At 43.1% G+C, this 27,970-nt stretch overlaps 2 protein-coding genes and 1 long non-coding RNA gene across 7 annotated transcripts in view; 1 reads left to right on the forward strand and 2 right to left on the reverse strand.

Annotated features, from left to right (window-relative positions):
• Positions 1–1,037: 1,037 nt before the first annotated feature.
• HNRNPA1 (heterogeneous nuclear ribonucleoprotein A1) lies at positions 1,038–9,981 on the reverse strand. 5 transcript variants are annotated; one of them, XR_008317870.1, is made up of 13 exons: positions 9,828–9,978; positions 9,698–9,736; positions 8,284–8,400; positions 7,853–7,999; positions 7,039–7,249; positions 6,853–6,945; positions 6,681–6,773; positions 6,112–6,186; positions 5,601–5,714; positions 5,007–5,135; positions 4,837–4,899; positions 1,446–1,524; positions 1,038–1,164 (listed from the first exon to the last, which is right to left on the reverse strand). XR_008317870.1 is itself a non-coding variant. In XM_053303447.1 (12 exons), the coding sequence occupies exons 1-11, from the start codon at positions 9,840–9,842 to the stop codon at positions 4,844–4,846; spliced, it is 1,089 nt and encodes a 362-aa protein (XP_053159422.1). In that variant the 5' UTR covers positions 9,843–9,977; the 3' UTR covers positions 4,282–4,604; positions 4,837–4,843. The 5 variants fall into 5 exon arrangements, 4 of the variants coding, with proteins under 4 accessions (XP_053159422.1, XP_053159423.1, XP_053159424.1 ...); XM_053303447.1 differs by lacking the exons at positions 1,038–1,164; positions 1,446–1,524 and adding an exon at positions 4,282–4,604 and having other exon boundaries at positions 9,828–9,977; XM_053303448.1 differs by lacking the exons at positions 1,038–1,164; positions 1,446–1,524; positions 9,698–9,736 and adding an exon at positions 4,282–4,604 and having other exon boundaries at positions 9,828–9,981.
• Positions 9,982–10,552: 571 nt separating this feature from the next.
• The window catches only part of CBX5 (chromobox 5), a 72,139-nt gene continuing 54,721 nt past the window's right edge, over positions 10,553–27,970 (forward strand). Inside the window, exon 1 of the mRNA XM_053303451.1 lies at positions 10,553–10,708. The gene's annotated coding sequence lies outside the window, so the exon portion shown is untranslated. The remainder of the gene's footprint in view (positions 10,709–27,970) is intronic.
• The window catches only part of LOC128347998 (uncharacterized), a 32,468-nt gene continuing 23,662 nt past the window's right edge, over positions 19,165–27,970 (reverse strand). The window contains exons 2-3 of the long non-coding RNA XR_008317872.1: positions 19,796–19,866; positions 19,165–19,263 (exon numbers count right to left, since the gene is read on the reverse strand). This is a non-coding gene — a long non-coding RNA (uncharacterized LOC128347998). The remainder of the gene's footprint in view (positions 19,264–19,795; positions 19,867–27,970) is intronic.

Consider the following 27,970-nt stretch of genomic DNA (forward strand, 5'->3'; position numbering starts at 1 on the left):
GAGGAAGCTCTGCATTGATCCTCATCTACAGGCATGCACATCTTCCAGCTGCTAGTTAAGATTTCTCACATGCGCCTAGTGGCAACAATGGCACAAGCAGGAAGATGATTGGCAGAAGAGCTGCAAAACCATTGATGAGGCCCAGTAGTCCTTTACACTAGAGAGCAGAGGCAGAAGCAGAGTCTGGTCCTCACTGAGTTGCAGGTCCTCCCCCCACCTACCTTCAATTCACTTGTATACAAGGAGAACTGTAAAGAGCCACACCCACCATATTCTGTGGCAACATGTGCCAGCACATGCTCACAGTAATTTCAGTTTTGCTGATTAGGAACGTGTAAGCATGCTTTTCTATCCCCTCAGGAAGTTATTACCCTCAGGAGAGGGGAGGATTCCAGTACCTTGTCATCATTCCAAGCAGGGTTCCTTGCAAATAATTATCCATGAAGTGTGGGGGAACAAAATATTGTACTCAGGGGCGTAACAAGGCTGGAGTGAGCCCAGAGACAAAATTTTAAAATGGGCCCCTCGCTGATGCACACACACACTTCACATGTGACTTGCCTCTGGGGGCCCCCTCGAGGCATGGGAGGCCCCAGGCAGCCGCCTCCCCTTGCCTAATAGTAGTTACGCCCCTGATTGTACTGAAGTCTCTCTCAGTTTGCCACGGGACAGATTTGGACCAGCAGGGGCCCACAGATTCAGGATTAGTTCGCCCGCCAGCCAGCCATTGTTTGTTCTCACCACCAACCTCCCCCTTCCCCCAAATCCTTTCTGGCACATAGTCAGGAGGCCTAAGAAAGAAGGTAGTCTCACATTGGCACTAGGTTATGAAGAGGGTAAGGAACAGTGGAAGCCCTTTCCTACTGCTCAAAAGGAATTCCTCCTGTTTCTTACCTGCTCAGCAGACAGCTGGGGCCTTATTCCCACCATTTATTTTAGTGCTAAAACAAATGCTTCAACAGTACTTGTTTGAGAAGCGGGTGTCAACTGACAGAAACTCAGAATTCTTGGTTATTAACAAGCCTCAAAATGCAAGCTAGTAACTGTAAAAGCTTTATTCAATAGATACAAAAAGATTATTCAGAAGAACAGCTTACATGTACAGCTACTCAGTAGCCATTTTAACTTTCACTGAAAGGTTTACGGTATGCAAATTGAAGAGACCTGCAGGAACAGAACAAAACAATTGTGATGCTAAAGAATAAAACAGCCACATCAGACCACTGTAGTAGTTGCTACACATTTACAATTTTTTTAAAAAGTTGAAGCAGCCTAGAGCTACATATCAAGCCAGAAATATGTTAAAACCCCAAACAATGCAGTCTACTCATAAACTGGGCCTAAAAAGAACATTTGTAGTAATTCTGCTTCATCACCCTTTCATTCAGGTGGCCTCTTACCCCCTGCCTGCCCACCTTCTCTGGATCCAAACTGGCCCATTTTACCTTGTAACAGGCAATCCAGACATGCCACTCCACCAGCATGGAGAAAAGGCGTTTGAACGATGGGACAGCTCCTCTTCTCCTAAAAAAAGGAAGACCAGTTTATATCACCCAGTATAAGCTCTCCCCACAAATTTTACAGATGTCTTGCACAGAATGTCCCCACCCCCAGTAGTAATCCACTGCCTTTACAGCAGCACAGCCAGTGCATTAGGCTACTATGCTAAATATTTAAATTGCCACTGTCACCCAAGAACGGAGATGAGCAGCAGTTCTTTCATTAAATACATTTCCCCAGCCATGTTGTCAGGCCTGTGACAGTTAATTTTCAATAGACAAATCAAGATTATGTTCTACCCATCTGTTCCCTGTATATTACAGCACTGGGCAAGTTTTTTTAAAAGTAGCCAAACTGCTATTTACACAAGGTAAACTCAGCCTCTGAGAAAGTTTAGCAGGATAACAAAACTGTATAGGACATAAGTAAAATCTGTTCTTACCTACCAGTACAGTAATATAACCTTTCCTTCCTTCTGCGTCTGACTGCTAGTCCTAAGAGCAAGGATCCTGACTCTCGTCTGCCTCCTTCCGGTGGTCACTGAGCACTCCTTTCTATTCACAGCAGAAGCCTGCACCTGGCTTATCTGTCCACTCGACTCAACACACGTGTCTACTCTCAGCTGTGGTAGCGTCTGAGCTGGAAGCCATTCGGAGCTATGCTTGCTAGCCGTTCCTAGTAGCTCAACCATCTGCATGCCTCCTGGATTTGTAAAGCTACTTAGTTTTCGGATGCTGGTGTGCTCTCCTCTGTTGTGGTTATGCTACCAAGCCAAAAACGATTATGAATCCTGAGGTCTCGTCTCCCTCAAAAGAATAAGGATCCACCTGCTATTGCAAACTCAGCCACGTAAATCCCATCAGGGCTATTTATATTGCATTCTAAATGAAGCCATTGACCAGTTAAAACACTTTATATACACACATGCACCACTGTTAACTGTAAACAGGTTTGAACAGATTAAATTGGTACTATTTCACAAGAATAGAAATTCTTGGAACAGAAATATTTATGGTGCAGTTAGATCTCAAATTTAAGTGGGACAGCCCTCTATACCAGTGTTTCTCAACCACCGGTCCTCAAGGTGTTGGGTATCGGTCCGTGAGGCATCACTAATAAAAATCACCCCCCCCCCAAAATAACAATTTTGGGCAGCTCTCCGGAGCTCATTCCCAGGCAGCCCTCACTGCTGGATAATGTTCATTTCGCTTCCTCGAAACGAACAATATCAAGCAGTGTGGGCTGCCTAGAAATGAGCTCTGGAGAGCTGCCCAAAATTGTTTTTTGGGGAGTGCCGAAGGGGCGACCCCCTTACTAACTGCTGGTCCAGGAAACTGTGCATGAATAATGTACCAGTCCATGATTCCAAAATCGTTGAGAAACACTGCTCTATACCATACCCCTCCATTTTAAGTGCAGTTCCAGCTCTACCTCATGGAATGAGCATAGGAAAGAGTTCCAAAACCCTCTTTAGATAGTGCCAAAAGTGGTGGCACTACCTAAATGGTCAATTTTCTAACTATGTTGCACACTGTAGTATGCTGCACTGAGATGCCTGGGGCTGTTGCACCATAGAACAGAACATGAATCAATTATCCCATTGATAAGACTCCGATGCTCCAAAATGCAACTAGACTGCTAGTTCATAGATCTTGCACTGCCTCCCTCGCTGGAGAAGAGTTTTTTTTTTGAAGGAATAATGAGTTCCTATTATGTAGTTTCTGCAGATGGTGCCTTCAAGCACACAGACTTCTACAGAGTTATTGTTTCAGTCTAGTAAGACTTTCCCTTGTGTTTAAACATTATCTTAGGGATGTGCACAAACTTAGGTTCATGCAAGGTCCAAACTGGTTCAGTGCCACCAATGGAGGAGCGGGATCCTTGAGAAGTCAGCGAGCAGGTCCTTGCCTGCACTCTGCTGCCCCATGCAGCTTCCTGCTGCAACAGCATTCCCCTCAAGATCCCACACGCAACACCAGCATGCACATGATTCGGCGCTGAACTGTGCATGAGCCTCGGTTTGTGCACATCCCTATATTATCTTCCCAGCACAAAACCTAATCTGAAATCATTGAAGCAGGGTGCACATGGTCCTACCCCCACCACAACCAACCACTGACTAGGTATTAAAGCCAGTGCAGAACCTGGCTCAATTTCTTCTGTAATCCCCACTGACGTATGCTCAATGCATACCTTCATACCCATTTCAGCAAATGATATCTCTCTCAGGGGCCACCCCAAACATTCATCTACCAGTGGATGAAAAATCAGGTTTGCCAGTCTGTTAAGCAGAGAAACAAATCTGCTCCCAACTCTGCACTGGAGACTTTGTGAAAGCCTGGCATTAGCTTTCTCAGAACAAGAGATCCCACAGCCCTTGGCAACCAGCTGGCTGGCCCTCCATGTTCTGCAAGGCTTGTACTGAGGAGTGAAAACTTGTCTTATAAGATGGTAAAATTGGTGCAGCATCTGGAACATCTCAGAACCAAGTGGATTTGACCGTCTAAAGCAGTCTACATAATCTCAGCAAATCCCAGTAACTTTACTGGTCAAGCAAGTCCCAAAAGGCCAAACTTTTTTTTTTATTAGTAGTCTTAGACAGCAGCTCATACTGGCTGCTCTGCCAATTGCAACTGTGGTCAGTCCTATCAGTATACAAATTAAAATCTAAGGACACCTGTCCTCCGGCATTTATGCTCTTTCGTAAGTTAAAGCTGCACACCAACTGTGCATCTAAACCAATACATGTTAACTTACAGTAAACTAAGTTTACACAGCATATTTAAAAAAAGACACATTTATTAAGCGTCATGATCAGTCTATTACAGTCAGCAATCAACAGCATGGGTGTGGAAAAAATAATCTACATAAAAACCCTTGTTGGAATGCTTTGCACTTTCCACAGAACACAAAAACTAAAATATCCTGTTATACAGTTAGTCACAAATACAGTCCTGATGTTTGCAAACAAGCGTTTGTCTAACACATGTCTTCATGAGGCAGCTCTACCCTGCCACAACTGTGTTTGGCTGAGTTCACAACTGTGGTAACCTGTAGCTTCCCTGTCACTTCTCTGGCTCTCCTCTCCTGCTAAGCTTTGTTTCCTGTTGAATAATATGGAATAAAGTTGTTAATCTAAACATAATGAGACTCAAGGCTACAATCCAATAGCAAGTTTGTTCCCACCGACTGCCAGTCCACATATTAGCTTTAACATCTGCATTTCAGTCCAAATATGCTTAAGCTATTCATTAACTTGCTTGGCTACATTAAGCATTACTGTCACAATTCATTAGCACAGCATATCCAAGAGAGGTTAAAGAAAAATATACTTACCTAGGAATTAAAACCGCCTTCCACCACCATAACTACTCCCACTGCCAGAGCCACCGTAGCCACCTAAAAACATGAAATTTTTCAAATAGCAAGTTAGGACCATGAAGCAAAGAAATATATACAGATTGGTGTGGCTTTCAAACTCACACTGCCTAGTTTACAATACTTACCACCACTTCCACCGTATGGGCCGGAGCTCCTGCCTCCAAAGTTTCCTCCTTTCATGGGTCCAAAGTTTGAGGATTGGTTGTTGTAACTGCCAAAGTCATTGTAATTTCCACCTCCTCCAAAACTGCTTCCTGGATAGAATAAGCAGCACGTATTTACTGAAGTGACTTCTGCAAAGCAGATTTCTTTCAAAACTTGGTATACCTGCATCTGCCGAACTAGATAAAGTTATACATCTCTTCCCAGTTCTGTCTCACATATTGATATAGATTTGAAGTCTGAGCGTCAATTGCTCCCGTCTATGCACCACTTTGTAAACGGTGGTATCCGTGCATTCAAGTTACAATGTAAGAGTGATCACAGATTTAACAGCTGCTGGAGTGTTCTATTGCAAGTCACCAAGTAACAACTTAATGCTACTAAATTATGGTTAAATGCTTTATTTCAACTGGCACAATTTAAAGGATACTAGAGATTTACTCCTGGAATATTTCAGAGATCAAAATCCAGAAGAAAGCAATTATGTTAAAAGAACTAAGCTAGTTCATGATGCTGTTCAAACAAGTTAGTTGATGGTCAACATCTATAACACTTACCGCCACTGCCGCCTCCAAAACCACCGCCACCACCATTGTTATAGCCATCATAGCTGCCACTACTACCATATCCCCTGCTTCCTCCAGAGTATCCAGGGCCACTACCTCCATAACCTGCAGGAAAGGCAGCAGATCTTGTTTAGCTACTACAGCATGAAGTTCCCTCTCAATGCATGCATACTGGAGAGCCTACCGCATTTACCCAGATCCAAGGCAAGATCTCCCCCCCTCCCCGTTCTTTCCTATTAAACAAGGAGTGGAGGAGACCACCTTGAATACAGAGTCCTCTTTGGGGGATAAATATAGGTATAACCTGGATTTAACCTCTCTCTTTTAAGGCATCTTAAATTCAGAGTTACCTTCTACTCTGGTAAATACGATATATGAAAGAATCCTTGCAATAACCTGGAAAGCATACATCACTAGGGACAGTTTCCTCATCCTATCAGGACTGCTTGCTAGATACAAGACTAACCAACTGAAGACCAAGAAGATTATGAACTAAACTTACCATCACTGCCAAATCCATTATAGCCATCTCCACTACCTCCATAGCCACCTCCACCACTGCGACTGCCAAACCCACCTGAACAGAACAAAAGAGCCATTAGATTGTTACATTCACAGGAACCTTTTAAAATTTTAATCCATTATCTTACTATAGAAATATTTGGTGACATGTATGAAGCCAAACTGCAAGCTATTTTCTTGTTTCTCTAGCTTTTCAGTTTAAGAGGGCTTATTCAGACGCGATTCAGAAATTAATCCCTCCACTTGCCTATTACAACATGGGAAAGGAATTGGGAGTGAGTCCCCTAGATAGCCTGCTCTTCTTCACTTACCATGGGAAGAAGAAAATGACAATGTGAAACTGACATCTGAGTCTAGAGCTGTCACTGAAAGTGGGATTTATCCAAGTTCAGTATGAAGTGGAGAGGAATGTGAGCCCAAGGCCATACTTCCAGTCCTTCAGCAGTACAAGACATCTAAACAGGGTCTTGACCTCTACAGGTAAGTGTAGTAGTTTTGTACAATATTATTTTCAGGACTCATGTCAGTCTTACCAGTGCGGCTACTTACCACGGCCACCAAAGTTGCTGCCACGGTTGAAGTTGTCACTGCCGCCAAATCCACCTCCACGGCCACTCCCAAAGCTGCCAGAACTACTACGGCCTAACAACAACAAGAACAATCAGCAATCCTGAAGATGAACCACCACCAGTTTTACTTTCTTTCAAGGACTGCAATTCACCTCTTTGGCTGGATGACGCACTGGCCATTTCCTGCTTTGACAAGGCTTTCCTGACTTCACAGTTATGCCCATTCACAGTGTGGTACTTCTGAACTGAATGCAAAAGTTTTGTCAGTATTCTCCTTGCAACACACATAGCAAAAATACACACAAAGGTAAACTGTACTAAGTAACTGGTACACTTACTGACAATCTTGTCCACAGAGTCATGGTCATCAAAAGTAACAAAAGCAAACCCCCTCTTTTTGCCACTGCCACGGTCGGTCATTATCTCAATAACTTCAATTTTGCCATACTGTTCAAAATAGTCTCTTAAGTGGTGCTCCTCTGTATCTTCCTTAATTCCCCCAACAAAGATTTTTTTCACTGTCAAGTGAGCTCCAGGTCTTTGAGAGTCCTACGACAAATACAGGACAAATATGATATCAGACTTGCATATCTGCCTATGAGCAAACATTCACTGCCCTGCAACCATTTGTCCTGGAGACAACTAGCATACAGAGCATGTGCTTATACCACAGCTCAACTCTAAGACTTGTTTATTGTGTACCCCAGTGCCACATGCAGATCCTGATAAAGCCACTTTCCTAAATGTGCTTGGATAAGTCCTCTTTGCAGGGGAACTACTGAATTAACATGGGCTATGCTATAGCAAAGGTCCAGTCTTGTACATGTTTATTCAAAAATCAAGTAAGTTGTATTGGCTCCCATGCTTTAATGATAATGCAAAATAGACTGCACTTGGATAAAGATGAAGACTTACAGGGACAGAAAATGTTTTAAACATTTACCCTTCTGTGCATACTTAAAGGCATGTTACAGAATGGCAGATATTAGCATAAAACAAAACAAAATTGGCAATTATATTACCTAAGCCACTGTTTTATGAACAGCTTTAATGGCTAAATACAAAGTCACAGTCTCTCAGGAGTTCAGCTAGGGACAACATAGCACTTGGGGCTCAATCCTATAAAGGGCTGTCACCTGTGCAGCTGCTTACCTCTCTGGATACAGCCCTCTTTGGTTCAACCACTCTACCATCAACCTTGTGTGGCCTAGCATTCATAGCAGCATCAACCTCTTCTACTGTTGAATAAGTAACAAATCCAAAACCTCTGGAGCGCTTTGTATTTGGGTCTCTCATTACCTAGAACAAAGCAAAACTGGATGAGCTGTCACAATATGTGTGCATCATGGCATGCCTTGGAACATGTAGTTGGTTCATTGGATACTCAGTTTATAATAATCCTCAAGGAAGTTCTCATGTTCATTAAGCTTCTCAGTCACTCCAGGCCACTCTCTCCTTATTGGTCCTACAGCACCAATGCATATGTTGTTCTTAATGGGTGAGATCATCTTAAGCTCTGAGTAACATGTGAAATCAGTGCCCCTTTTGGCACATTTCCCCTCAAAATTCACACATGCACTCACCACACAATCTGTAAGTGTGCCCCATTGTTCAAAATGACTGCGAAGGCTCTCATCTGTTGTCTCAAAACTGAGGCCACCAATAAACAGTTTGCGCAGCTGTTCAGGCTCTTTGGGGGACTGAAAGAGAAAAAACAGGGTGAAGTAGAAACAGGACCACCACCTACACCACACAAGAGCTGGGACTACATGATGCACTCACCAGGCCACAATTTAGAATAACTGGAGTACACCTACTCTTACCATAGAATCATCACTGCTAAAGGCTAGTATGCCAGTGATAATCTATTTTTAATCTACCAACATAAAAGCTGCAAAGTTCTGTCCCCTCCCACCAGCTGTTTCAGAGTGCACTGAAGACTCCTATGTCTCCCTAGGCCACTGCCCCAGCTTTACACACCAAGTTATTAATAATTCAGGATGAGCCTATGTCCTATATGTGCCAAGGATGAAGTGATTAATCCTTGCTTTGATTATGAAACTAAGTATCAATGCACCCAGATATAGAACAACCAGAGATATTAAACAAACTGCTTTTAAAAAAAGTTATAGTCTTGAAAATTTTAAAAAAGACACCTTTAATGCTTGCTGAGACTATTGCTCCCCACTTCAATCCCTCACCAGTCAGGAGATGCATCTGAACACTTCTACAAAACCAAGCACCACTGACTGATATGGATACATTTTAGGGCCAACACAAGCCACCAACTTGCATAGGAAAAGGAGAGAAAGGAAGTATCTAGTTCAACATTCACAGTGCCCTAGCATTTTTAGGACTCACAGCAGTTTGAGGAGATCACAGAGTCTATGTGCTCCTGAGGAGCATGGCTCTTCTCTAATCCAAGCACTCAGGCCCTATGAGTAGTTACTGGGGATGAGCCTTATTGAGCACAGTGGTACTTGCTGCGAATAAACATGCATTATCTTCATCTCAAAGGTGGTGGAAGTGTTGTAGGGAGAAAAGGTGGTGGCAGGGAAGATCAGAGTGAGGGCCCACTGTCGTATCCCCACATTTATGCAAAGCCCAAAGCGGGGGAGATGAAAAGAAGAATGCGCAGACAAAAGCGAGCGAGCACGTGGCTTATACACCAACCCATCCCCCACAAAGCTCAAAAGGGAAGAAAAAACTGTAGAAAGCAGCGCGCAGGCGCGCTGTGCCATAAGCCTCCTACCCCCCACTGCGCAGGCGCATCGAGCAAGGCGTCGCGGAAGAGCAGCTGCGAACGCCACGCACTGTAAAGATGGCGCCTACACTGTGGAAGACAGCGCGCATGCGCGGCCCGAGATCAGCGAAGGAAAAAACAGGCCCAAGCAGCAGAGGGGAAGGCCTTAAAAAGCAGGTCGGGCGGGAAAAATAATCAAACGGAAAACCAATGCAAAAATGCAACTGAGGTCAAAAAACACTTTTAACACTTACTTCGTGAGGAGAAAGATCGCACCCGTAATCGGACGATCCCTAAAGGCAAAGGAAACATAATTCCACAAAAACAAGCCACAGGTTTAGGGTCGGAAAAGAAACTGTAGCAGCGCCCATATTGGGCACTTACCTCAGACTTAGACATAGCGACGGCGAAAATGAGAAACAAAGGCCTAGATTGACTTCGGCGAGCACGACGTTACCTCCTGCGAGCACCGAGACGAAAAGAGGCAGAGTCAGCAGTGAGCAGCCGCCTCACTATCAGCGCCCACCCCCGTTCATTCTCATTGGCTGATCGGTTAGCTTAAGGGGCTTCTCATTGGACAATGGACAGATTGCCTGTCTCCCATTGGACTATAAGATAGCAATCACGCTCGTTTCCACTTCACTGCTCCACCTCCTTTCCCTGACCATTGGTTACCTATTTGTCACTCCTCTACGCTAGCGAACCTTTCCCGCCTTCTGCTCTGTAGACAGCCAGTCATTAGGCGACTCCCGCCTCCGCACTACAGTTTTTCTTCTAATTGGGCAATTCGGACCGCAGGTGTTTTGCGAATGGATAATTTGACCGGATACCTGTTGCGATTGGTCAGCTTTCTTTTCATTCTCTTTCGTACATGCGAGAGTTAGTTGGTGTTTCCCAATTTTATTTTATTTTTTGTGATGGTGCTTGTCGGTAGTTTTATTCATTCTTGAAGCAAAGAAAGTGTCGGTGAGGGGGAAAGGCAATGTAATATACTTGCCCGCGGACAGGCATGTACGGCGACGAGGCGTGCCGCAAAACCTGCGCATGCGTCATAAAGTGCTGATACTAAGACGGGGGTAAAGAAAAGAGTAAAGAGCTGCGCGCGACGCACGCCAGCGCAGTGAGACTGGGTAGGGGGTGGAGGGGACCGCGCGTGCGCACTGGAAGGGTGTTTTGGCGGGCGTTGCGCAGGAGCGGCGGCTGAGAGGGGGTACAATCCAGGGAGGGAGAAGTTGGTTTCGCACCGAGCCCGTGACTTTCCCCAGGTGAGCGATCAAGGGAAACCGTCTTGGACGTTGGCGCGCTACCGGGAACTACTGATTTCGAGGGAGGGGGCGTGGTCTCGGCATGATTAGGAACCTGACTGAACCGTGAGGTACCGTTGAAAACGGGGCGGGGCTTCGTGCGTTGGGCGGGGCTCTGCCCTGTGACTGACAGCTTTACGGGTCGAAGGGTTTAGGTGGTGGCGGGCGGGGGGGAGTTCCTGCTGGGACGTCGAGTTCTCGGAACATGGAGTAGCAGGTGTTCAAACCAATGAGCAAGCCGCCGTTTCGTTGGGGGTGGTGCTACTCTGTGTGATCGACGCTCAGAGTGGCTAATAACCAGCCGTTGTTGGTCTCTGAGTATGTAGCCTTCCTACAGGGGTGGAGCGATCGCGCCGCGCACGCAGGAGAATGAAAGGCTTTCCCGCCATGAGCCCTGTAGAGAGAGATGCTACCCTGGCTCACATCTTGCTCTTTGCAGCCTAGCCCTGTGCGTGCTCTTCCCATTCATGACTTGAAGCCTCGTCTCCATTTAGGTCTCCTAACGGAACATTTCCCATTATTCTGTGGTCAGCAGTTCACTTCTGATGGGGAAACCCTTGGTAATGTGACTTCCTCACAGATAAGCGGCAGCCCGGTGTCTGCGCCGTCGTACATATGGGTTGGGCTCTGCTGACACGACTCCCAAGCTTTCTCCTGCAACTATGTGTGCAGGTAGTGCAGCTGTGAGCATTTCATTGATACGAACATTGCCTTGGTTTTCTAAATCCCAAGCATCTCCGAAACTTTCCATGACCAAAATGACATTTCCTAGCCTAGTGGTAGTTCAGTCCTGTGTGTAAGGCACACAGAATTGGGATTTTTCAGGTATGTGCTGGATTCCGACCGCCTCTCTGCTCATTACCTTGGTAGAGGAAGGCCGTGTTCAGTAGTTTGTTTAAACAACACTGTTCATAAAACTTTGCAAGTTCTGGTGTTGTCCTGTTGTGGCTTCTGTTGCTACTAATTTGGGAGACAACTGGGCTGAAAAGTCTGTTTAAAATGCATTAAAAAATAATAAAGCAAACTGTTTTACCCTATTTATTATGTTTGTCTTCCCAACAATTGTGTGCTATTTTGTAGTTAAACATTTGATATATAAATCCTTTGTTCTCTGGAAGGCTGCAGACAATTCTGACAGACTGAGATGTTTGTAATTAAATCTGTAATCTTACAAGAAAGCAGAGTCAAACATTTATAGTCAGCTACTTCTCAATCTAGAGACACTTGTGTCACCAATCACTGTATGGATGTACTTAAACCTCTAGTTTCTAAAGTAGTGGAGTGAAATTCTCCTATAATTTCTCTTCCCTTGCTTATGTTTGGATTTGGCACACTGCAGTTATATAGATGTATATGTTTAAGACTGCTGTTGACAGTGTTTAAAAGATGGTTCCGAAACCTCTGGTTTGGACCCACTTTTTGTGAAGCACCTAATTCCATGAATAAAGGGAATAAAATTTTTGAACTGCACTCAGAGTCTATGTTCTGATCTTCTGACATAGGGTACTGCTTTTAGAACACGCTCAGTAAACCATTGGCTGACATATATAGAAATAGAAATCAAATTAATAATAATGATAATAATAATAATCTCCAGGCTAAAAGCATTTCACGTGTGCAACAGTGAGAGATGAACATTGTCCTGCCTCTTTTGCACGCATGACTCGTTCTTCCATGTACACATTGTTGATCTCTGGATGTTGGCCACTGCTTCACTTCCCCCCAGCAGTGGGGAAAGGAAGGAAGCGGGAAAGCCAGGGAGAAAAGGGGGTCTGGCTCACTCTACACCAGCATTGAACTTGCATAGAGGCCTTCCACTGCCTTTGTAGGTGAAGAATTGATGTGTGCTTTGTGGCAGGTGCAAGTTCTGAGCATACCAGTTGAAGCTAATCTGCAGAATTGCAAGTGATGGAGAGATAGAACTTTGGCAGTTGGGATGCTCAGGAGATGGTAGCTGGCTCCCAGCCACAGTTATGAAGGAGCCAATTCAAATGAGATGCTGGATGTTTCAGACCCCCATCTGTGCAAGGTTCCTTGTAGCCTAATATCACATTCTTAACTCAGACCACCATCCCCTTTTTGTGCAGGGTTTGCAAGTCAACAATCTATTGCCTTCATTGCATGTAACACATATAGGGCTGGGTGGAACCCTGCACAGGTAAGTGTGTTTTGTGCCCTTCGTGTCCGGTGTAAATCAGAAGAAATCTTGAAGAATAAACATGGGAAAGGAGAAGCTCAAAGCAAATAGAGAGCTTCCTGGCCCATTACTAGGTGACCAGTTGCACTGCACAGTGTAGCTAATAAGAAGGTGACTGTGCAGGAAGACAAGGGAGCCACAAACCTGGCACATGAGTAGTAATTTGAGTGGCAGCATTTGGTAGCCTTGCTAAGGGCTGAGGGACTGAAGAAAAGTGGAATGGATGCTTGAGATCTTTCAACAGCAGTTGCATGCATCTTGGCAATCATCTGATTGCTGAGATCTGCTAGTCTTCTGAGAGGGCTTTAAAGTGAAGGAGTCCTATAGAAGCCTAAGCAGCTGTTCAGTAGTCTATTTGCAAAGAAGCTTTGTAGATAATTTTTGGACCAGTATTACCACTGCTAATTGGGCAAAGAGAGACTTTTTAAAGTGCTGGATCTCCAGAATTTAGCAGCAGGAGAGCAACTGTTCCTATTCAGCCCAGCATAGCATCCCTTCAAGTGACTGTTGCTGGTTTTTCCCTTGTGTTTCTTTTTAGATTATGAGTCCCTCTGAGAAATTTCTTTTATTATGCAAAAGGCTTTGAGAACTTTTTGCTGAAAGTGGTACATAAATATTCTTAATAATAATATAGATTGTCTTAAATGAAGTTTCCTATTTTGAAAATCAACTGCATACTTCCTGAGCATGCATGCATACTAACAGATGGTATAGCAAATAAAACCTCTTGACACAGCCTTTATGCAACCTAGGAGCATAACCTGAACCTTGTTGTTGTGCATCTCATTTTTATCTTGCATTGCAGAATGATTTCCTCCCAATATATCTATTTGACTCAATACATTGAATTATTCTTCCAAAAGTATACATATATCCCAGTAGGTGAGGTGCATCATTGACCAGGCAAAGTCATTTTGCACACATTATACTTTTAGGATAGTTCAAGAAAGTAGATATTTGTAATATAATTTTTTATTAATATGCTTGCAAAAGGGTAGTAAAAGAACAGTTTAAAATATGTAGGATTTCACCTTCAAACATTATTCATCTTATTGAATAATTACCATATATGGTAAATTTGAATCTGAGAAATAACTTCTTTTCTTGGGCATGATGTCATTTTGGAATTATTGGTATGATTGAGTGTTAAAAATCTGTTGGGAACAATAATAGTTTAAATATGATTATATTTGGATTTTTTTTTTTAAAATTAAGCCTTCCCTCCCGCATATGTTGGTGTAAAAAGTAGTGCATTCAGCTAATTTAGTGGCAGGATTGTGTATGCAGAATTTGATATGTGTAAGGTAATTGATATATGTAGGTAACTGGGAAATATTCAGATTTTTTTCTTTAAAATGCATTATTTCCTTCCTTCCTTCATCATATTTCCATACTGCCCAAAACTTTTCATCTCTGGGCAGTTTACAATTAAAATGATTTGAACATTAAAATAGCAATAGCAATAGCACTTACACTTATATACCACTCTATAGCCAGAGCTCTCTAAGCGGTTTACAATGATTTAGCATATTGCCCCCAACATTCTGGGTACTCATTTTACCAACCTCGGAAGGATGGAAGGCTGAGTCAACCTTGAGCCCCTGGTCAGGATCGAACTTGTAACCTTCTGGTTATAGGGCGGCAGTTTTTACCACTGCGCCACCAGGCGCACCAATAATCAATTAAACAATTAAAACAAAAGGATTTTAACATTAAAATAATTAACATTAAAATCATATATATTTATATATCATATAATCATATATATATAATTCATATGATTAGTTATAATATTAAACTTTCACCAAGCATATTCTGGTATTTAAAAGTAGTACATTCAGCTAATTTCAGTGGCAGAATTGTTTATGCTAAATTTGGTATCTGTAAGTATATTACTTTATTTCACATAAACACATTATTCAAAATGTATAAAAGGTATAATAGATTGTTTGCACAAACAATCACAGTAGCAAATTTTTTTTAGCTATTATATCTAATACAGGTGGCTCTTGTTATCTGCAGGGGTTCCATTCTACCCTACTACCATGGATAACAAAACTGCAGATAACGAGGACTTAAGTCAATGGGAATTGGGGGATTAGGTTCCTAGATCTTTAAAAAGGGCTAGAAAAATGGGGAGGAGGCAGAAATAAAGTAGCGTACCATGCTCTCCAGCTGACCACCAATGCTCCCCCAACCCCTCCAATTTTACATGAAAAAGTGTGGGGGGAATTTTTTTTAAAGAAAGAGCAACAAAATGTTTCCATTGTGCAAAATGGTGGCCGAAAATGACATTGGAAGTCATTTCTGGCCATTTAAGAACTGCAGATAGGCGGTATTATTTTTAACCGCGGATAACAAGGTTGGGGCTACATATAGGCCTACATATAGGTCAGCCGCGGATATGTGAAACTGCAGGTTCTGGGACCACAGATAACAGGGGCCACCTGTAAAATCTAAAAGTATAACCATGAGTGTTGTATGTTGTACGTAGTAGAAATATTTCTGCTTAGAGATAGACATTTCTTTTCTCTCTGTATTTGTGGAGATCACTTTCTTAATGCGTAATCTTATGCATGCTCATTGAACAGAGTGGGTTTACTTCTGAGTAAGCATGTGCTGCATGAGATTGCAGATGTCCAAAGCTTTCCATAAAAATAGGCTGGTTGTTACTGGATAAAATGCTATTTTTCCATGAGATGGAATGTAATTGCCCATGCTGTTTGGTTGGTAGAGTCATAAATATTTATAATTTGAAAATGAGCATATTGCAGAGTTCAGGTAGTTGAAGAGCATAAAATAGGAGTACAAGATCATCCATATGGGCTCTGTGGATAATCCTGGTGTAGAACAAAATAGTTCTTCTCAATCCTTGTGCCTCTGATTTGCTAATCTCTAGTAGTAGGTAAAAATGTCATGTATTGTATAATGCTGAATCTTGGATATTTTCCTCCATGGTTCTCTCTTATTTAGAAGAACAACCTTCAATATACATGGTCATTGTTCAGTTTTAAGAGTTTGTGTAAACATTTGACAAATTGTATTACATTCAGGTTTCCTTTAAACTGTTTTTTTTTTAAAAAAGACATTCAGAAATATTTTTAAAATATTTCTAATCACATTTCTAATCCACTCTGTATGGGGAGCAATTTCTCTTTCCCAGCGTCAAGGTATCAGAAAGTACTGGGCAGGCTCTAATCATATTTAACAGAGCAGCATGGTGTTCAGTGGTTCATCTAAATCCAACCCTCCCCCCATTTTTTTTAAAAAAGTGGCTTCATTTGTGTTCATAAAAAGAGAAAATCTCAAAGATGCACTAGCATTGGGGGTGGGTGGGGGCTTTAGGCCCAACACATTTTGTATGGTTATTCTGCTTCAGGGATACTGATAAAACAAAGCAGCCTTTTGTATTATCTCAAAATAATTATTCTGAAATAATACACATGGTTGCTTTGCTTTATCAGTACTCCTGAAAAAGTATAACTAACTTATATCTAATAATAAAAACAATTTCTAGTCCCTTGGGGATTTCCTCTCCTGGTGGTTCTTCCATGGTGCCCTCCTACCTTTCTTTCATTCCTACCAATAAAGACACTTCATACTTTTTTGAAGCTTTTTTAAAAAAAGCACACACAAAACTAGAAATGTACAAATTTAAAATCATAACAAAACAGTGGCATATTTTATTTATTATTTGATTTGATTTGATTTGATTTGATTTGATTTGATTTGATTTCTATACCGCCCTTCCAAAAATGGCTCGGGGTGGTTTACATGGAGAAATAACAAACAAATAAGATGGAACCCTGTCCCCGAAGGGCTCACAATCTAAACAGAAACATAAACATTTTAATAATTCATCAGCCATTTTAACTGAATTCTTAAAGCTGCTTCTTGGGAAGGCTCTTTCAAAGCTGCTGTATTCAGTGCTTGAATTATAGGGGGGCAGTGGGAGCCCGGCCCTTACCTTTTGTGCTGGCCCTTTAAGCTACTGTTTTATAAGATTGCAGAAGGCCCTCAATTTAGCTTAAACTGGAGGGGGTGGGGCATGTGGATTTCATTAAGAGCCTTCTCTATCCCCACCCCCCCCTGTAATTTGAATACAGCCTCTACTCAGTGGCCCAATTCAGATGATCCAGCAAGTTACCATGAAAGCCTGATTTGATATCCTGGATTTTTGGAATAATTTAAACCATAGTTCCCTAGTTCAGATGTCTTGGGGAACTTATGGTTTAAGAAACCAGGAAGTGTTCAATCAGTGGGACACACATTTTTATTTATTTATTTATTTATTCATTCATTCATTCATTCATTTTTGTATCCCGTTCTTCCTCCAAGGAGCCCAGATCGGTGTACTACATACTTAGATTTCTCCTCAGAACAACCCTGTGAAGTAGGTTAGGCTGAGAGAGAAGTGACTGGCCCAGAGTGAGTCACCCAGCAAGTATCCTGGCTCAAGTATATGGCTCAAGTATAAGTACAAGTAATATGGATCAAGTAGAAGTATCAAGTATATGAAGAGGAGGAAGGGTGGGGGAGTGGAGAGCACAGATAAGTCCAATAAGTCCTATCTCATATGCTATGGCCTAATTTTGAGAAAGGAAGGTACTCAGAATGGAGTCTACTTAAGGTAGGGCTTTCACAAATGTTCTTTGGATCTAGGAGCAGCCCAAAAATGTAGGAGCCAGACAATGGGCACGGGACAAAATTACTGGACAGTGATGACTTTGTGGGTAGCGGGGAGAAGGTAAATTGATTTCTCTATTTCCCTTTTACAGGTAGCATAGAACAGAACAAATTTTGAAACATTTTTTTAAAAATGAAATAACTCTACTTCTTACTATCCTAGCTTAAAGTTCTGGGACCCATGGCTCCCTGGTGCTTTGGATTGGTCAACTCCTGGCTTAAGGGTTGTGTATATAGTTACAGCATGGGAAAACTGATTGGATCTGCAGACAGGGAAGAGTTGAATGGCTTCTCTTACTCATTAAACACACTCACACCTGCACATTTTGTTGCATATGAAGGCAGCACACACATAGAGGGTGCTGCTTTTCTCTGTTTATAATAAATGGAAGCAGGAGCTAATAGAGGATCTGACCCTCACTGTTGTTTTAAAAGGGACAGAGACAGTGTATGCAAGCCTTGGCCCTTCCTTATTGATACTGTATGTTGGTGTAATCTATATTTAGAAATCCTTACCAGAATACAAATGTGTGAAGTCACTCTAACACTAGCAATAGGAAGAGTCTTTAGAACTATAGGTTAGTGATCTGATTCCTTAGTCAACTCTTGTGCTTCAGTGTTTATCCACACAATACAACTGTTGCCAAAATGACAAATGTTCTGTTACGACGTAGCCTGTCTTGAAAAATTTTCATGCACATTAAAACGGAAGCCAATTAAGTTAGACTGGGCAAATTGGCAACAATAATTTATCCTTGTATTTTCTTTTACAATGTAACTTTTATCTAGTTACTGTATATTGTCTTCCGCAGCATGCTGTCTGAGCATTTCCTGAACAAACAGGCAGAACTGCTTATTAGCTGTCCAGACCTAATTTGAAATATGCAACAAAACGTTTGTATTCCTGATTTGCTGTACCAATAAAACCCTCTTCATATCCTACAACGAAGTATTTCAGTAATTTAAGTGGTTGAATTGCAAATGACTAGTGATATTTTAATTTAAATTACTATATCTATCAGAATAATGAGCAAATGTTTTAAGAACTTAAGTTCTCTCCTGTTTTGCAGACTAGTTTACATCTTGCCTTTTAAGCTGGATGTTTAAATCTTATGAGGCTTCAATATATGTGGCTTCTCAGCAAGATGGCTGCTACTGAAGATCAAAAATGGCCACTTTTGAATACTACTTGTAGTGCTATGCATGTTTGGTAAGGGCTGAGAGAGCACAAAAGTGTGCTAGTGAAGCTGTGCTTTTGCAAAAGGAAAGATAAATTGCTTCAGGACATTCCAGGATGGATAAATCATGGAGGAAAATCCTAGAAGACAGCTGTATAGAAGACTGCATTCCGTATTCCTGATGCATTTTGAGGGTACCTCTTCATTGAGGAGGCTACAACTCTACAACTCTGAAATAAAGATAAAATCCGTTTATGTGAACATACCAAGAAATCAGTACCCATACTGGTTTATTCACTACTTTACAGTTATGGTTGCATCCAGTAATGTGTGGTAGAAGAAGGTTTTCTGATGTTCTCTTTCCATGGAGAGTCTTCCACTTCTAAAAACCACATTGTTCTCATAAAATTTAATTAGTAACCTGGTGAATGTTTCAATGTCTTCATATTTCCCACCTAAAATTTAAACATTATAAAGAAACTGAGTTATTGGGTCTTAAAATCTCTATATATGCATATATATGTGTGTGTGTATGTATACACACACATACATACATATATATATACACATACACACACACACACACACACACACACACACACACAATGCTAAGGCCGTACGTGGCAAGCCACACCCACACAGTGCTTTACCAGTCGGAGGTAACAGAGCAGGTGCACAGTGGGGATTGGGCAGTGGGGATTCCACATGCCGATAGGGAAGAGCAGCAGGTAGGGAGTGGGTGAGTGGCGGGGTGGGAGTGGCTGACACAGCAATAAAGCAGGGGCTATGGCCGGGGCAAGGAGAGCAACAAAGTCCTAGTGCACAGATGCTCTGTGTGGGTTCAGCGAGTATTTACAGTTCTCCGTGGTTTCTGTGCATCACACTTGGGGTTTGTGCCTACACAGAGCCACGTTTTGAACCTTTCTAGAGCTTTACCAAATAAGGAAAAAAGAGTGGGAAAAAGGATTCCCTTAGCGGACAGCCTACCTCTTTCTCTCAGTCTTTCGCCAACTGCCACAGTAACTACTTTGGTTACCTTCTTCTGCTTTGTCCTTTATCTGCTGACAAAATTTACGAGGATTGGCAAGTAGTTTTCCAGTTCTTTCCTATTGGTTTTTTGACTTTAATTTCTTCTACCTATCTGTCTCTCATTTCCTCCTTAGAGTGTTGCATGTTGTTTTACTCTCATGCCTCTCCTCCCCCCTCACCCTCTTTTGGCCACAAAAGTGAACACTGCTTCCAGTGCACAGCCAAAAGGCCCTTCTCGGATACCCATTCAATCGGTTTAGCCTGCCTGGGAGAATCACACCGCACAGACTCATGCTCAGTCGGCCACGGCTTCACGAAACAAGCCTGCCATAATTGGGCCATTCGACTCCATGCTTTGCTGTCAGAGAGGGTTCTCTTAGCAAGCTCCTCCTTTGTTGGAGAACCTGATTTTAATGCCCCTTGTACTGCGGCTAAGGGATCAACAGCACTAATGCAGTCTGGCCCCAATCTACTAACTGGTCCGGCCGAACCTCTTCTGCAGGCCCTGACAGCCTTGCCTATGACACATGCTGCTCCCTTGCTCCCACTGCCGAGGCCACTCCCTCAAGAGCCCTCGGGCCCAGCAGCCAGCAACACTCCTCACGCCAGTCTCTACTCAAGGGCAGTGGGGGCATCAGAATAAAAAAGGATCCTCCTAAACCTAAGAAAGGGGATGCTGCCTATGTCAGTACCAAGGCTGAAATCCTATAAACCTGCTAAAAGGACTGCTACTGCAGTGCCGGGGTCCTCGGTATTGACAGGGAATAAGTCTTTGGTGCCCTAGGACAAAAAGAAGCACAAAACCCCTAGAGAAAATGTCCCTAGTGAACAACAGAAAAATAAAAAGCATGTGGTGCCCCCAGATCCTGTAGAGGTGGCTGTAGTCCCTGCCTCAATTATCAGAGGGGAAGCTGTCTGACTTACCATACAATCACGGGATTATTATGCCTGTAGATCCCACTGTAGATCAAAGCCCTGATCTAGAGCCGGATCCAGGATCCGATCCTGCTCTAGAACACCACATAGTTCTCTAAAATGGCCAGAACGTAGGTCCAAGCACAAGGAACACCCAACATTGTCAGGCCCTAGCACGCTGGTTGTCCCTGCTGCTACATAATCTAAAACAGCAGTTGCACCTGTGCTGGCCATCTCTAAACCATGGCCATCAAACTCGCTTCCAGACCTGGGGCTCCCTTCAAATGCTGATTCGAATACCTCTGACTCCGATGAGCCACCGGAAAAAGTGCCAGCTGACAGACGAGATAGCATAGGGAGAGACAGAGGATACGACTTTTGGAGAATCAAAGTATTATATGGAACAATTACTGTGTATTCATCTGCAAGCACCACCATTAGAGGTCATTTATAAATTGCCCAGAGCCTCTGGATGGGGTGGTTTATAAATGTAATAAATAATAATAATAAACAAATTTTGAACTGATCCAGTTAGACACCCACAGTCCAATAGCGCTGCCTCTATTACCCATGCTGGCCCAGGCTGTTAAAGTTACATCGGGAAAGGCAGTATCAGTCTCTGCAACCTCCAAAACAAAAGGACACTACCTGCCTAACCAAACACCCAGTGGTTGTCGAATCCACTCAGTCTTGAAATGGGCAATGTCCACTGTCAACTCCCTTTGATAGAGAAGGAAAGAAACTGGACACCATGGGCAAGAAGGTCTATTCCACTGCTAGCCTGCTTGTATACATTGCAAACCACCAAGCATGTTGGGCGTGTTACCAGCATTTCATCCTAGAGAAATTGGCACCTTTCCTCAACCAACTTCAGCAAGATCAAGAGAGGCAGCCCAGATCTTCCTGAATGAAGGTCTCCTTGTGGCCAAATAACAGGCATATATTGAGGACATTTAATGGAGAGGCACTTTTTGGCCAGAAAACCAGCAGTACTTTGGAAAGGGTCCAGGGATTAGGTTCTGCAGCAAAATCGATGGGGTTTTTGCAGTCTTCAGCATCAACTTCGACTCGTACAAGGAGAAGGTTTTGACCATGTTACTTACTTACAATCTAAGCACTCATCGTCTTACTGTAGCGATTCTTTTTGAAACCACCATTTTCAGCACCACAAGCCTACCAATTCCTCCTCTGGTTCAAGACCTCAAACTGCTCTCAAGCCCAAGACTCCCTATTCAAAGAGACATTGATGCTGCCACATCACCCCTGTCAGCTTATTATGGGGCATGGGGTGCTATAATTTTGGGTGTGTGGATTCTGGCTATTATATGGAATGGTTCCAAATTTGCATTCCAGTTGCTACCTTCCTGTTTGGGGATCAGAATCCCACCTCCTTCACAGGATCTTTTACAAGACGTCCAATCCCTCTTGCAAAAAGGAGCCATCAAAAGGGTACATCACAACCAGAATGTGAGTTATTACACTGCTATTTCATGGTCCCAAAGAGGGACAAAGACCCATCTTTTACCTGAGAGGTGTAAACCAATTTGTATACTACAAAAGGTTTTGCATGGTTGCCATCCTCATGATCAAACCAGGATTTCTGATTTGCCTCCAGAAATCATTGAAAATATGTCAGGTTTTGCATAGGCCCTCATACCCACCAGTACTCTATTCTCCCATTTGGACTAGTATCCGCCACACGTGTTTTTGCTAAATGTAAGTCTGTCGTAGCAGCCCATCTTCATCTGCAAAGTGTCAGGGTGTTCCTATTTGTAGACAATTGGTTTCTGGTCGCATCTTTGAAAAGACAGCTTTTTGTCCACATAAAGCTGACCCTGCACCTCCTCAACTCCCTTGGCCTGCAAATAAACTACAAGAAGTCAAAACTAACACCTGCTCAATGAATAGAATTCCTGGGCACACTCCTTAGCTTGAGAGCCGCTTTCGCTTATCTTCCCCACCAAATAATTCAATCCATACACCTTGCTGCAGAGACTTTCTGCACTACAAGCAGGCACAGTGCAAGGTTTGTGCAACAACTGCTAGGCCTAATGGCCTCATTGACAGTGGTCCTAAACCTTGCCTGCCTATGCATGAACAGTCATGGTTCCTAGACACTTTCCATCCCCAAAGAGACTCTCAAAGGAAAATCTTACACATGCCTCTTAGGATTCAGAATGTTGTACTTTGGTGGACGAGGGAATCCAATCTCTCCCAGGGTAGTCCTGTTTCACAGGCTCTTGCCCAACCTAAACATTTCTAGGGATGCTTCTACCAAGGGTTGCAGGGCACACTTCAGGGACCTGGTGGTCGCCAGAACGTGATCTCCCATATGAGACCATGTTCCAGAGCATGAGGTCTGTTGACCGAAAGCGTCTGCCAGAGTATTGGTTTCTCCCTGGATGTGAACTGCTAAGGGCCATATTGTCCATTCTAGGCACCATGACCTAAGGAAGAACGTCAGATAGAGTAGTGATCTGGATGCTGTATTTCCTTGCCTATTAAGGTAAGACCGAGCTGTAGTATTGTCCATCAGGAGAAGAACCAAGTCTCCGGCTATCCAATGGTGGAAGGCCTTTAATTTGATTATGAATACAACAAATATTTATATACCCTGTTTCCCCGAAAGTAAGACCTACCCCGAAAGTAAGACCTAGCAGTAATTTCTGCTGTACCACTAATTGCCCTAGTGCATTTTTGGGGGCTAAAATTAATATAAGACACTGTCTTATTTTGGGGGAAACACGGTACTGTGTTTCAGCAAAAGTTCCCAAAGTGGTTTACATAGATATGAATACATAAATAAAATGGCTCCCTGTCCCCATAGGGCTCACAATCTAAAAAAGAAACATAAGATCGACACCATTAACAGCCTCTAGAGGAATCTGTGCTGGGGATTCATAGGACCGGTTGCTCTCCCCTGCTCAATAAAGAGAATCTCCAGTTTAAAAAGCTGTCTCTTTGCTCAGTTAACAGGGAACTTAGAGTGCTTTGAACATGGCCAACAGTTCCAGATAGTGAATATGCCTCCTCCGTTCCATATGAGGCATATCACCTTTCTGGAACCATTTTATTTATGTATTTATATCTATGTAAACCCCTTTGGGAACTTTTGCTGGAAAAGTTCATTAAACAATTAATGAAACCACCTTTCAAGCCCCTGGCAACTTGTAATCTGTCTTTTGGAAATTATTTTTCTTGTTGCAATTATGTCAGCCAGGAGAGTAAGTGAGTTGAGAGCCCTCTGTGTTCTGATTCTCCCTATTAGTCTCTCACAGGGACAAGGTGGTCTTGTGACTTGACATTTCCTTTTTGCCTAAGGTTGTATCGGAATTTCATTTGACACAGGACATTTCTCTACCCATGTTCTTCCCTGAGGATCTACCAGTCCTTGCTAACAACCCCTGCTATCTAGGAATGTGCATGAACTGGTGCGGTGTTCGAGCCGGTTCGGAGGTGGGGAGGAGTCCTTTAAGGGGCAGGGAGGGTGCCCTTACCTGCCCTGCTGCTTTCCCTCCGCTGGTGCTCTCCCTCAAATAGTTGCTGTGGGGCTGCAGCATACCTCCCTGCCGCCCCGGTCACTGTCATACTAGAAGTGGCCGACGTGCACGCTCATGACATATACACGCATCGGCCACTTCTGGTATGATGGTGAAAGGGGCTGCAGGGAGGTTCGCTGCAGCCCCGCGGCAACAATTTTGGGGAGAGCACTGGCAGGGGGGAAATGGTGGGGCAGGTAAGGGCACCCTCCCTGCCCCTCAAAGGCCCCACTGCCTCCCGGGAGTGCACAAACCAGTTTATGTACATCCCTACTGCTAACTGGGCAAAGAGGCACCTTTTTAACATGGTGATTCTCTTTATTTAGCAGGGATAGAGCAACTGGCCCTCTCCACCCCCAGCACAGTACTTCCAGTGACTGTGGCTGGTGTCTGTCTTATGTTTCTTTTTAGATTGTGAGCCCTTTGGGGACAGGGACCAATTTTTCTTTATTTGTATATAAGTTCTCTATGTGAACCGCTTTGGAAATTTTTTGTTGAAAAGTGGTATATAAATATTTGTTGTAGTAGTGGTATGTTAGAAGAGTTTTGGCCTTCTACCTGGATAGGACTAACACTTTCTGCAGGTCACAGTCCTTGCTCATTTCATATGCTGAGCCCACGAAGGGCCTTCCTATTTCAGCACAAAGGATTGGCCCCTGGGTCAAGGAGACTATATCTCTATCCTCCCAACTTGCCTTGGAGCTGCTGCCTATACCAGTCAGAGTACTGTACATTCAGTAAGGGCTCTGTCTAAATCTATGTAGCCTTCTGCAAGGGTGCCTCCCTGACAGACATCTGCAGGGCTGCTACGTGGTTGTGCCTGGCTGCATCCATCCATCACTATGTGCTGGACCCACTCGAGATCTCATGTGTCCTTTGGGCTCTATTCTCCAGTGAGGCTGTACCCTCCATCCGGGTAAGGACACCTGCTATTATCCCAAGTGTGATGCACAGAGACCACAAAGAAGAAAGGCAGGTTGCTTACCTGTAACTGTAGTTCTTTGAGTGGTCTGTGCATTCACATGACCCACCCTGCCTCCCTGCTGTGCAGCCTGGGGTACAGTCACCTAGTGTTTCAGGTATGTGGTGGTCGCTCAGACTGAGAGAAAGAAGTAGGCTGTCAGCAAGAGGGAGCCTTTTTTGTGCTCTTTTTTCCTTATTTGGTAAAGCTCTAGAATGGTCTGAAACTTGGCTGTGCACAGGTGCAAACCCCAAGTGTGATGCACAAAAGACTACTTGAGGAACTACAGTTACAGGTAAGAAACCTGCCTTTATTCCAATACAAATATCAAATATTTCAGTTCAAAAACTTTTGGCTAGTAGAACAACTTCTAAGATGTTCATGTAGTACCTAAAATGAACGTGCCATATTTGTTAAGTCTTTAATGAAGCTAGTCAGGTGTCCTAAATCAGGTCCTGATAATTCTGGAGTATTGGAACATGTTTTGATTTTAAGATTTTTAGAAAAACACATCATGGATGGTATATGGATGGGTTGCATCCATATAGTAAACAAGACCAATCAGAACTACTAATCTGTAGTTGTTGATGTAACCCTAGTATCCTATTTAATCAATTAATTTCCCCCCTTTTTCTCCCTGAAGAAGACTCAACATAATTTGAACACTTTCCAACTCACCTACTTAATGCAATAAAAGGTGTAATTGGAAACATTTTTGGATCTATCATTAAAAAACCCAAAATTTTGCATAACTGTAGCTAGAAGATGAAATAGAATTTACTATAGCATATTTCCTGATTCGTGTATTGTATTTTAAACAAACAGAGATAACCCAGTAGCTTCTAAGGACAGCACTGTCTGTTTGGACAAACAGACACTCCTGGCACTTTTCCAGCTGGTGAGCTTTATTGTGGAAGGAAGTTGCTTAAGTTAGGACGAGCATATATAAAACACTTTTAAGCACATATAAGCGTAAATAAGCATACACTGGAGAAAACTGGGCTGATCACATTGCTGTGCTGTTGCCACCACCTCACTCTGTTGCCTGCCTTGCACTTGCCTGCCAGCGAGTAGGCGGATTGTGAGCGAGAGAAGAAGCAAACCATCCACCCTCTTGCCGGCAAGAGCCGACTAGGAATGGCAGTGGGTACACGAGGAGGCGTGTGGGAGGAGGAGTGTGTGCCTGTTGCCATTTCCAGTTAATTCTTGCTGGCAAGAGGATAGATGGGGTGTTTCTTTCACTCATACAAGGAAAACAACAACTGATCCACCTACTCACCATGCAGGAGCCTACGTGAGGCGGACAGTGGAGGCAGAAATAAGAGGTGGAGCAGGACAGTGGTGAAGGTGAAGGCAGCAAGGAAAGCAAAGGCAGTGGCGTAGCAACTCTTGCTAGATTTCCCAGCCACTGAGCCTTTATTTACATCTGAAGTGCCTGATCTTTGGCTGGGACAAAAAAGGAGGTAACAAGGCAGGGGGGCAGCACAGAGGGGCCAGCCACACAACCAGCTCATGCCGGAGTATCTGGCACTGCCATTTTTCAACACTCTACCCAAGTGCAACTTTTAAAACAAGCTTATATTTACGTATTAAGGGCCAATTGTCATGAATTGTCCTGAAAGAAGCAGTTTGCTGTATGAACAGGACTTTGCTACTACTGTATTGAAGTTGCGGTAAATCCCTCCTTTGTATGAACTTCCCCCATTCCAAGGGGAGTGAAGCAGGAGTAAATAACTGTTTGGAAAACTTCCTGCTAAAATAATTTTTTTGTTAAACTTTGCCCATAATTTAAATCATTGGAGTGGATCATGATGGCCTGGACCAAGCAGCCCTGTGGAGTGCGCAGAAAGCTCTTTCGCTTTTAGGAGACGGGGTTGCCAACATTTTTCCTTTCCAACTTCAGCTCTTCATGGTGCACTTAATCCCTCTCAGGAACCGTTTTTTGAGGGGGCAGGGGGAAGTCAAGGCTTCATGCCCAAAATACCTTTAAATCCTGGCCAATAAAGATGAACTCCAAAACAAAAGCTTTCAACTTTGGGAAGTTAACCTACAAAGACTTGAATACAGTTCCAAGTGCACATATTATCACAACCTTAAAAATGCCTTGAGGGAGGAGTGACATTTTATACTTTTTGGTATCCAAATGTGTATCAAAAAGATAGCTCAAGTGTCTTTCCTCCTATTGAGGAAGCATCCTATTGGAATATTGAGAAAAATGGGAAATAGAGCTGGGCAGTAGTAAAAATTCAATTTGAATTACATTTAATAGCTGAAATACACATTGAAAAAGTATTGGTATTTTGTACTGGAGTTTTCTTGCTGCATTTGGTATGTTTTTTTTAATTATGTGTGAAATTGAGTACTTAAAAAAAAAAGTCCTTAGTGATGAAAACAAGCCACAGTAAGGTGGGATTTTAGGCCTTCCTTTGTTCATTAACTATATGCTAGGTTTGGTGAGCAAATTACCCTTGTGCAAACTAGGTTGGGCGTGCTGCATGTCCAGTCCTTACTGCCTTGGAGTGCAGAAGTCCTTGTAGTCAGCTGTACCCACTTCAAGATGTTAAAGCAAACGGAAGCAGAATGGGCAGGAGCAGAGGGAATATGATAAACTAGCTGAGCCGGGCGAAGAGCATCTGTGCCTCTAGTTTGTCATATGTTGCTGCCCCCCCCTCCCTGCTGTCACCGTTTTGTTGCTCGCCTGTTGCCTCCTTCTTCCCC

This window comes from Hemicordylus capensis, chromosome 2 (assembly GCF_027244095.1).
Source record: "Hemicordylus capensis ecotype Gifberg chromosome 2, rHemCap1.1.pri, whole genome shotgun sequence".
Lineage (NCBI taxonomy): Eukaryota > Metazoa > Chordata > Lepidosauria > Squamata > Cordylidae > Hemicordylus > Hemicordylus capensis.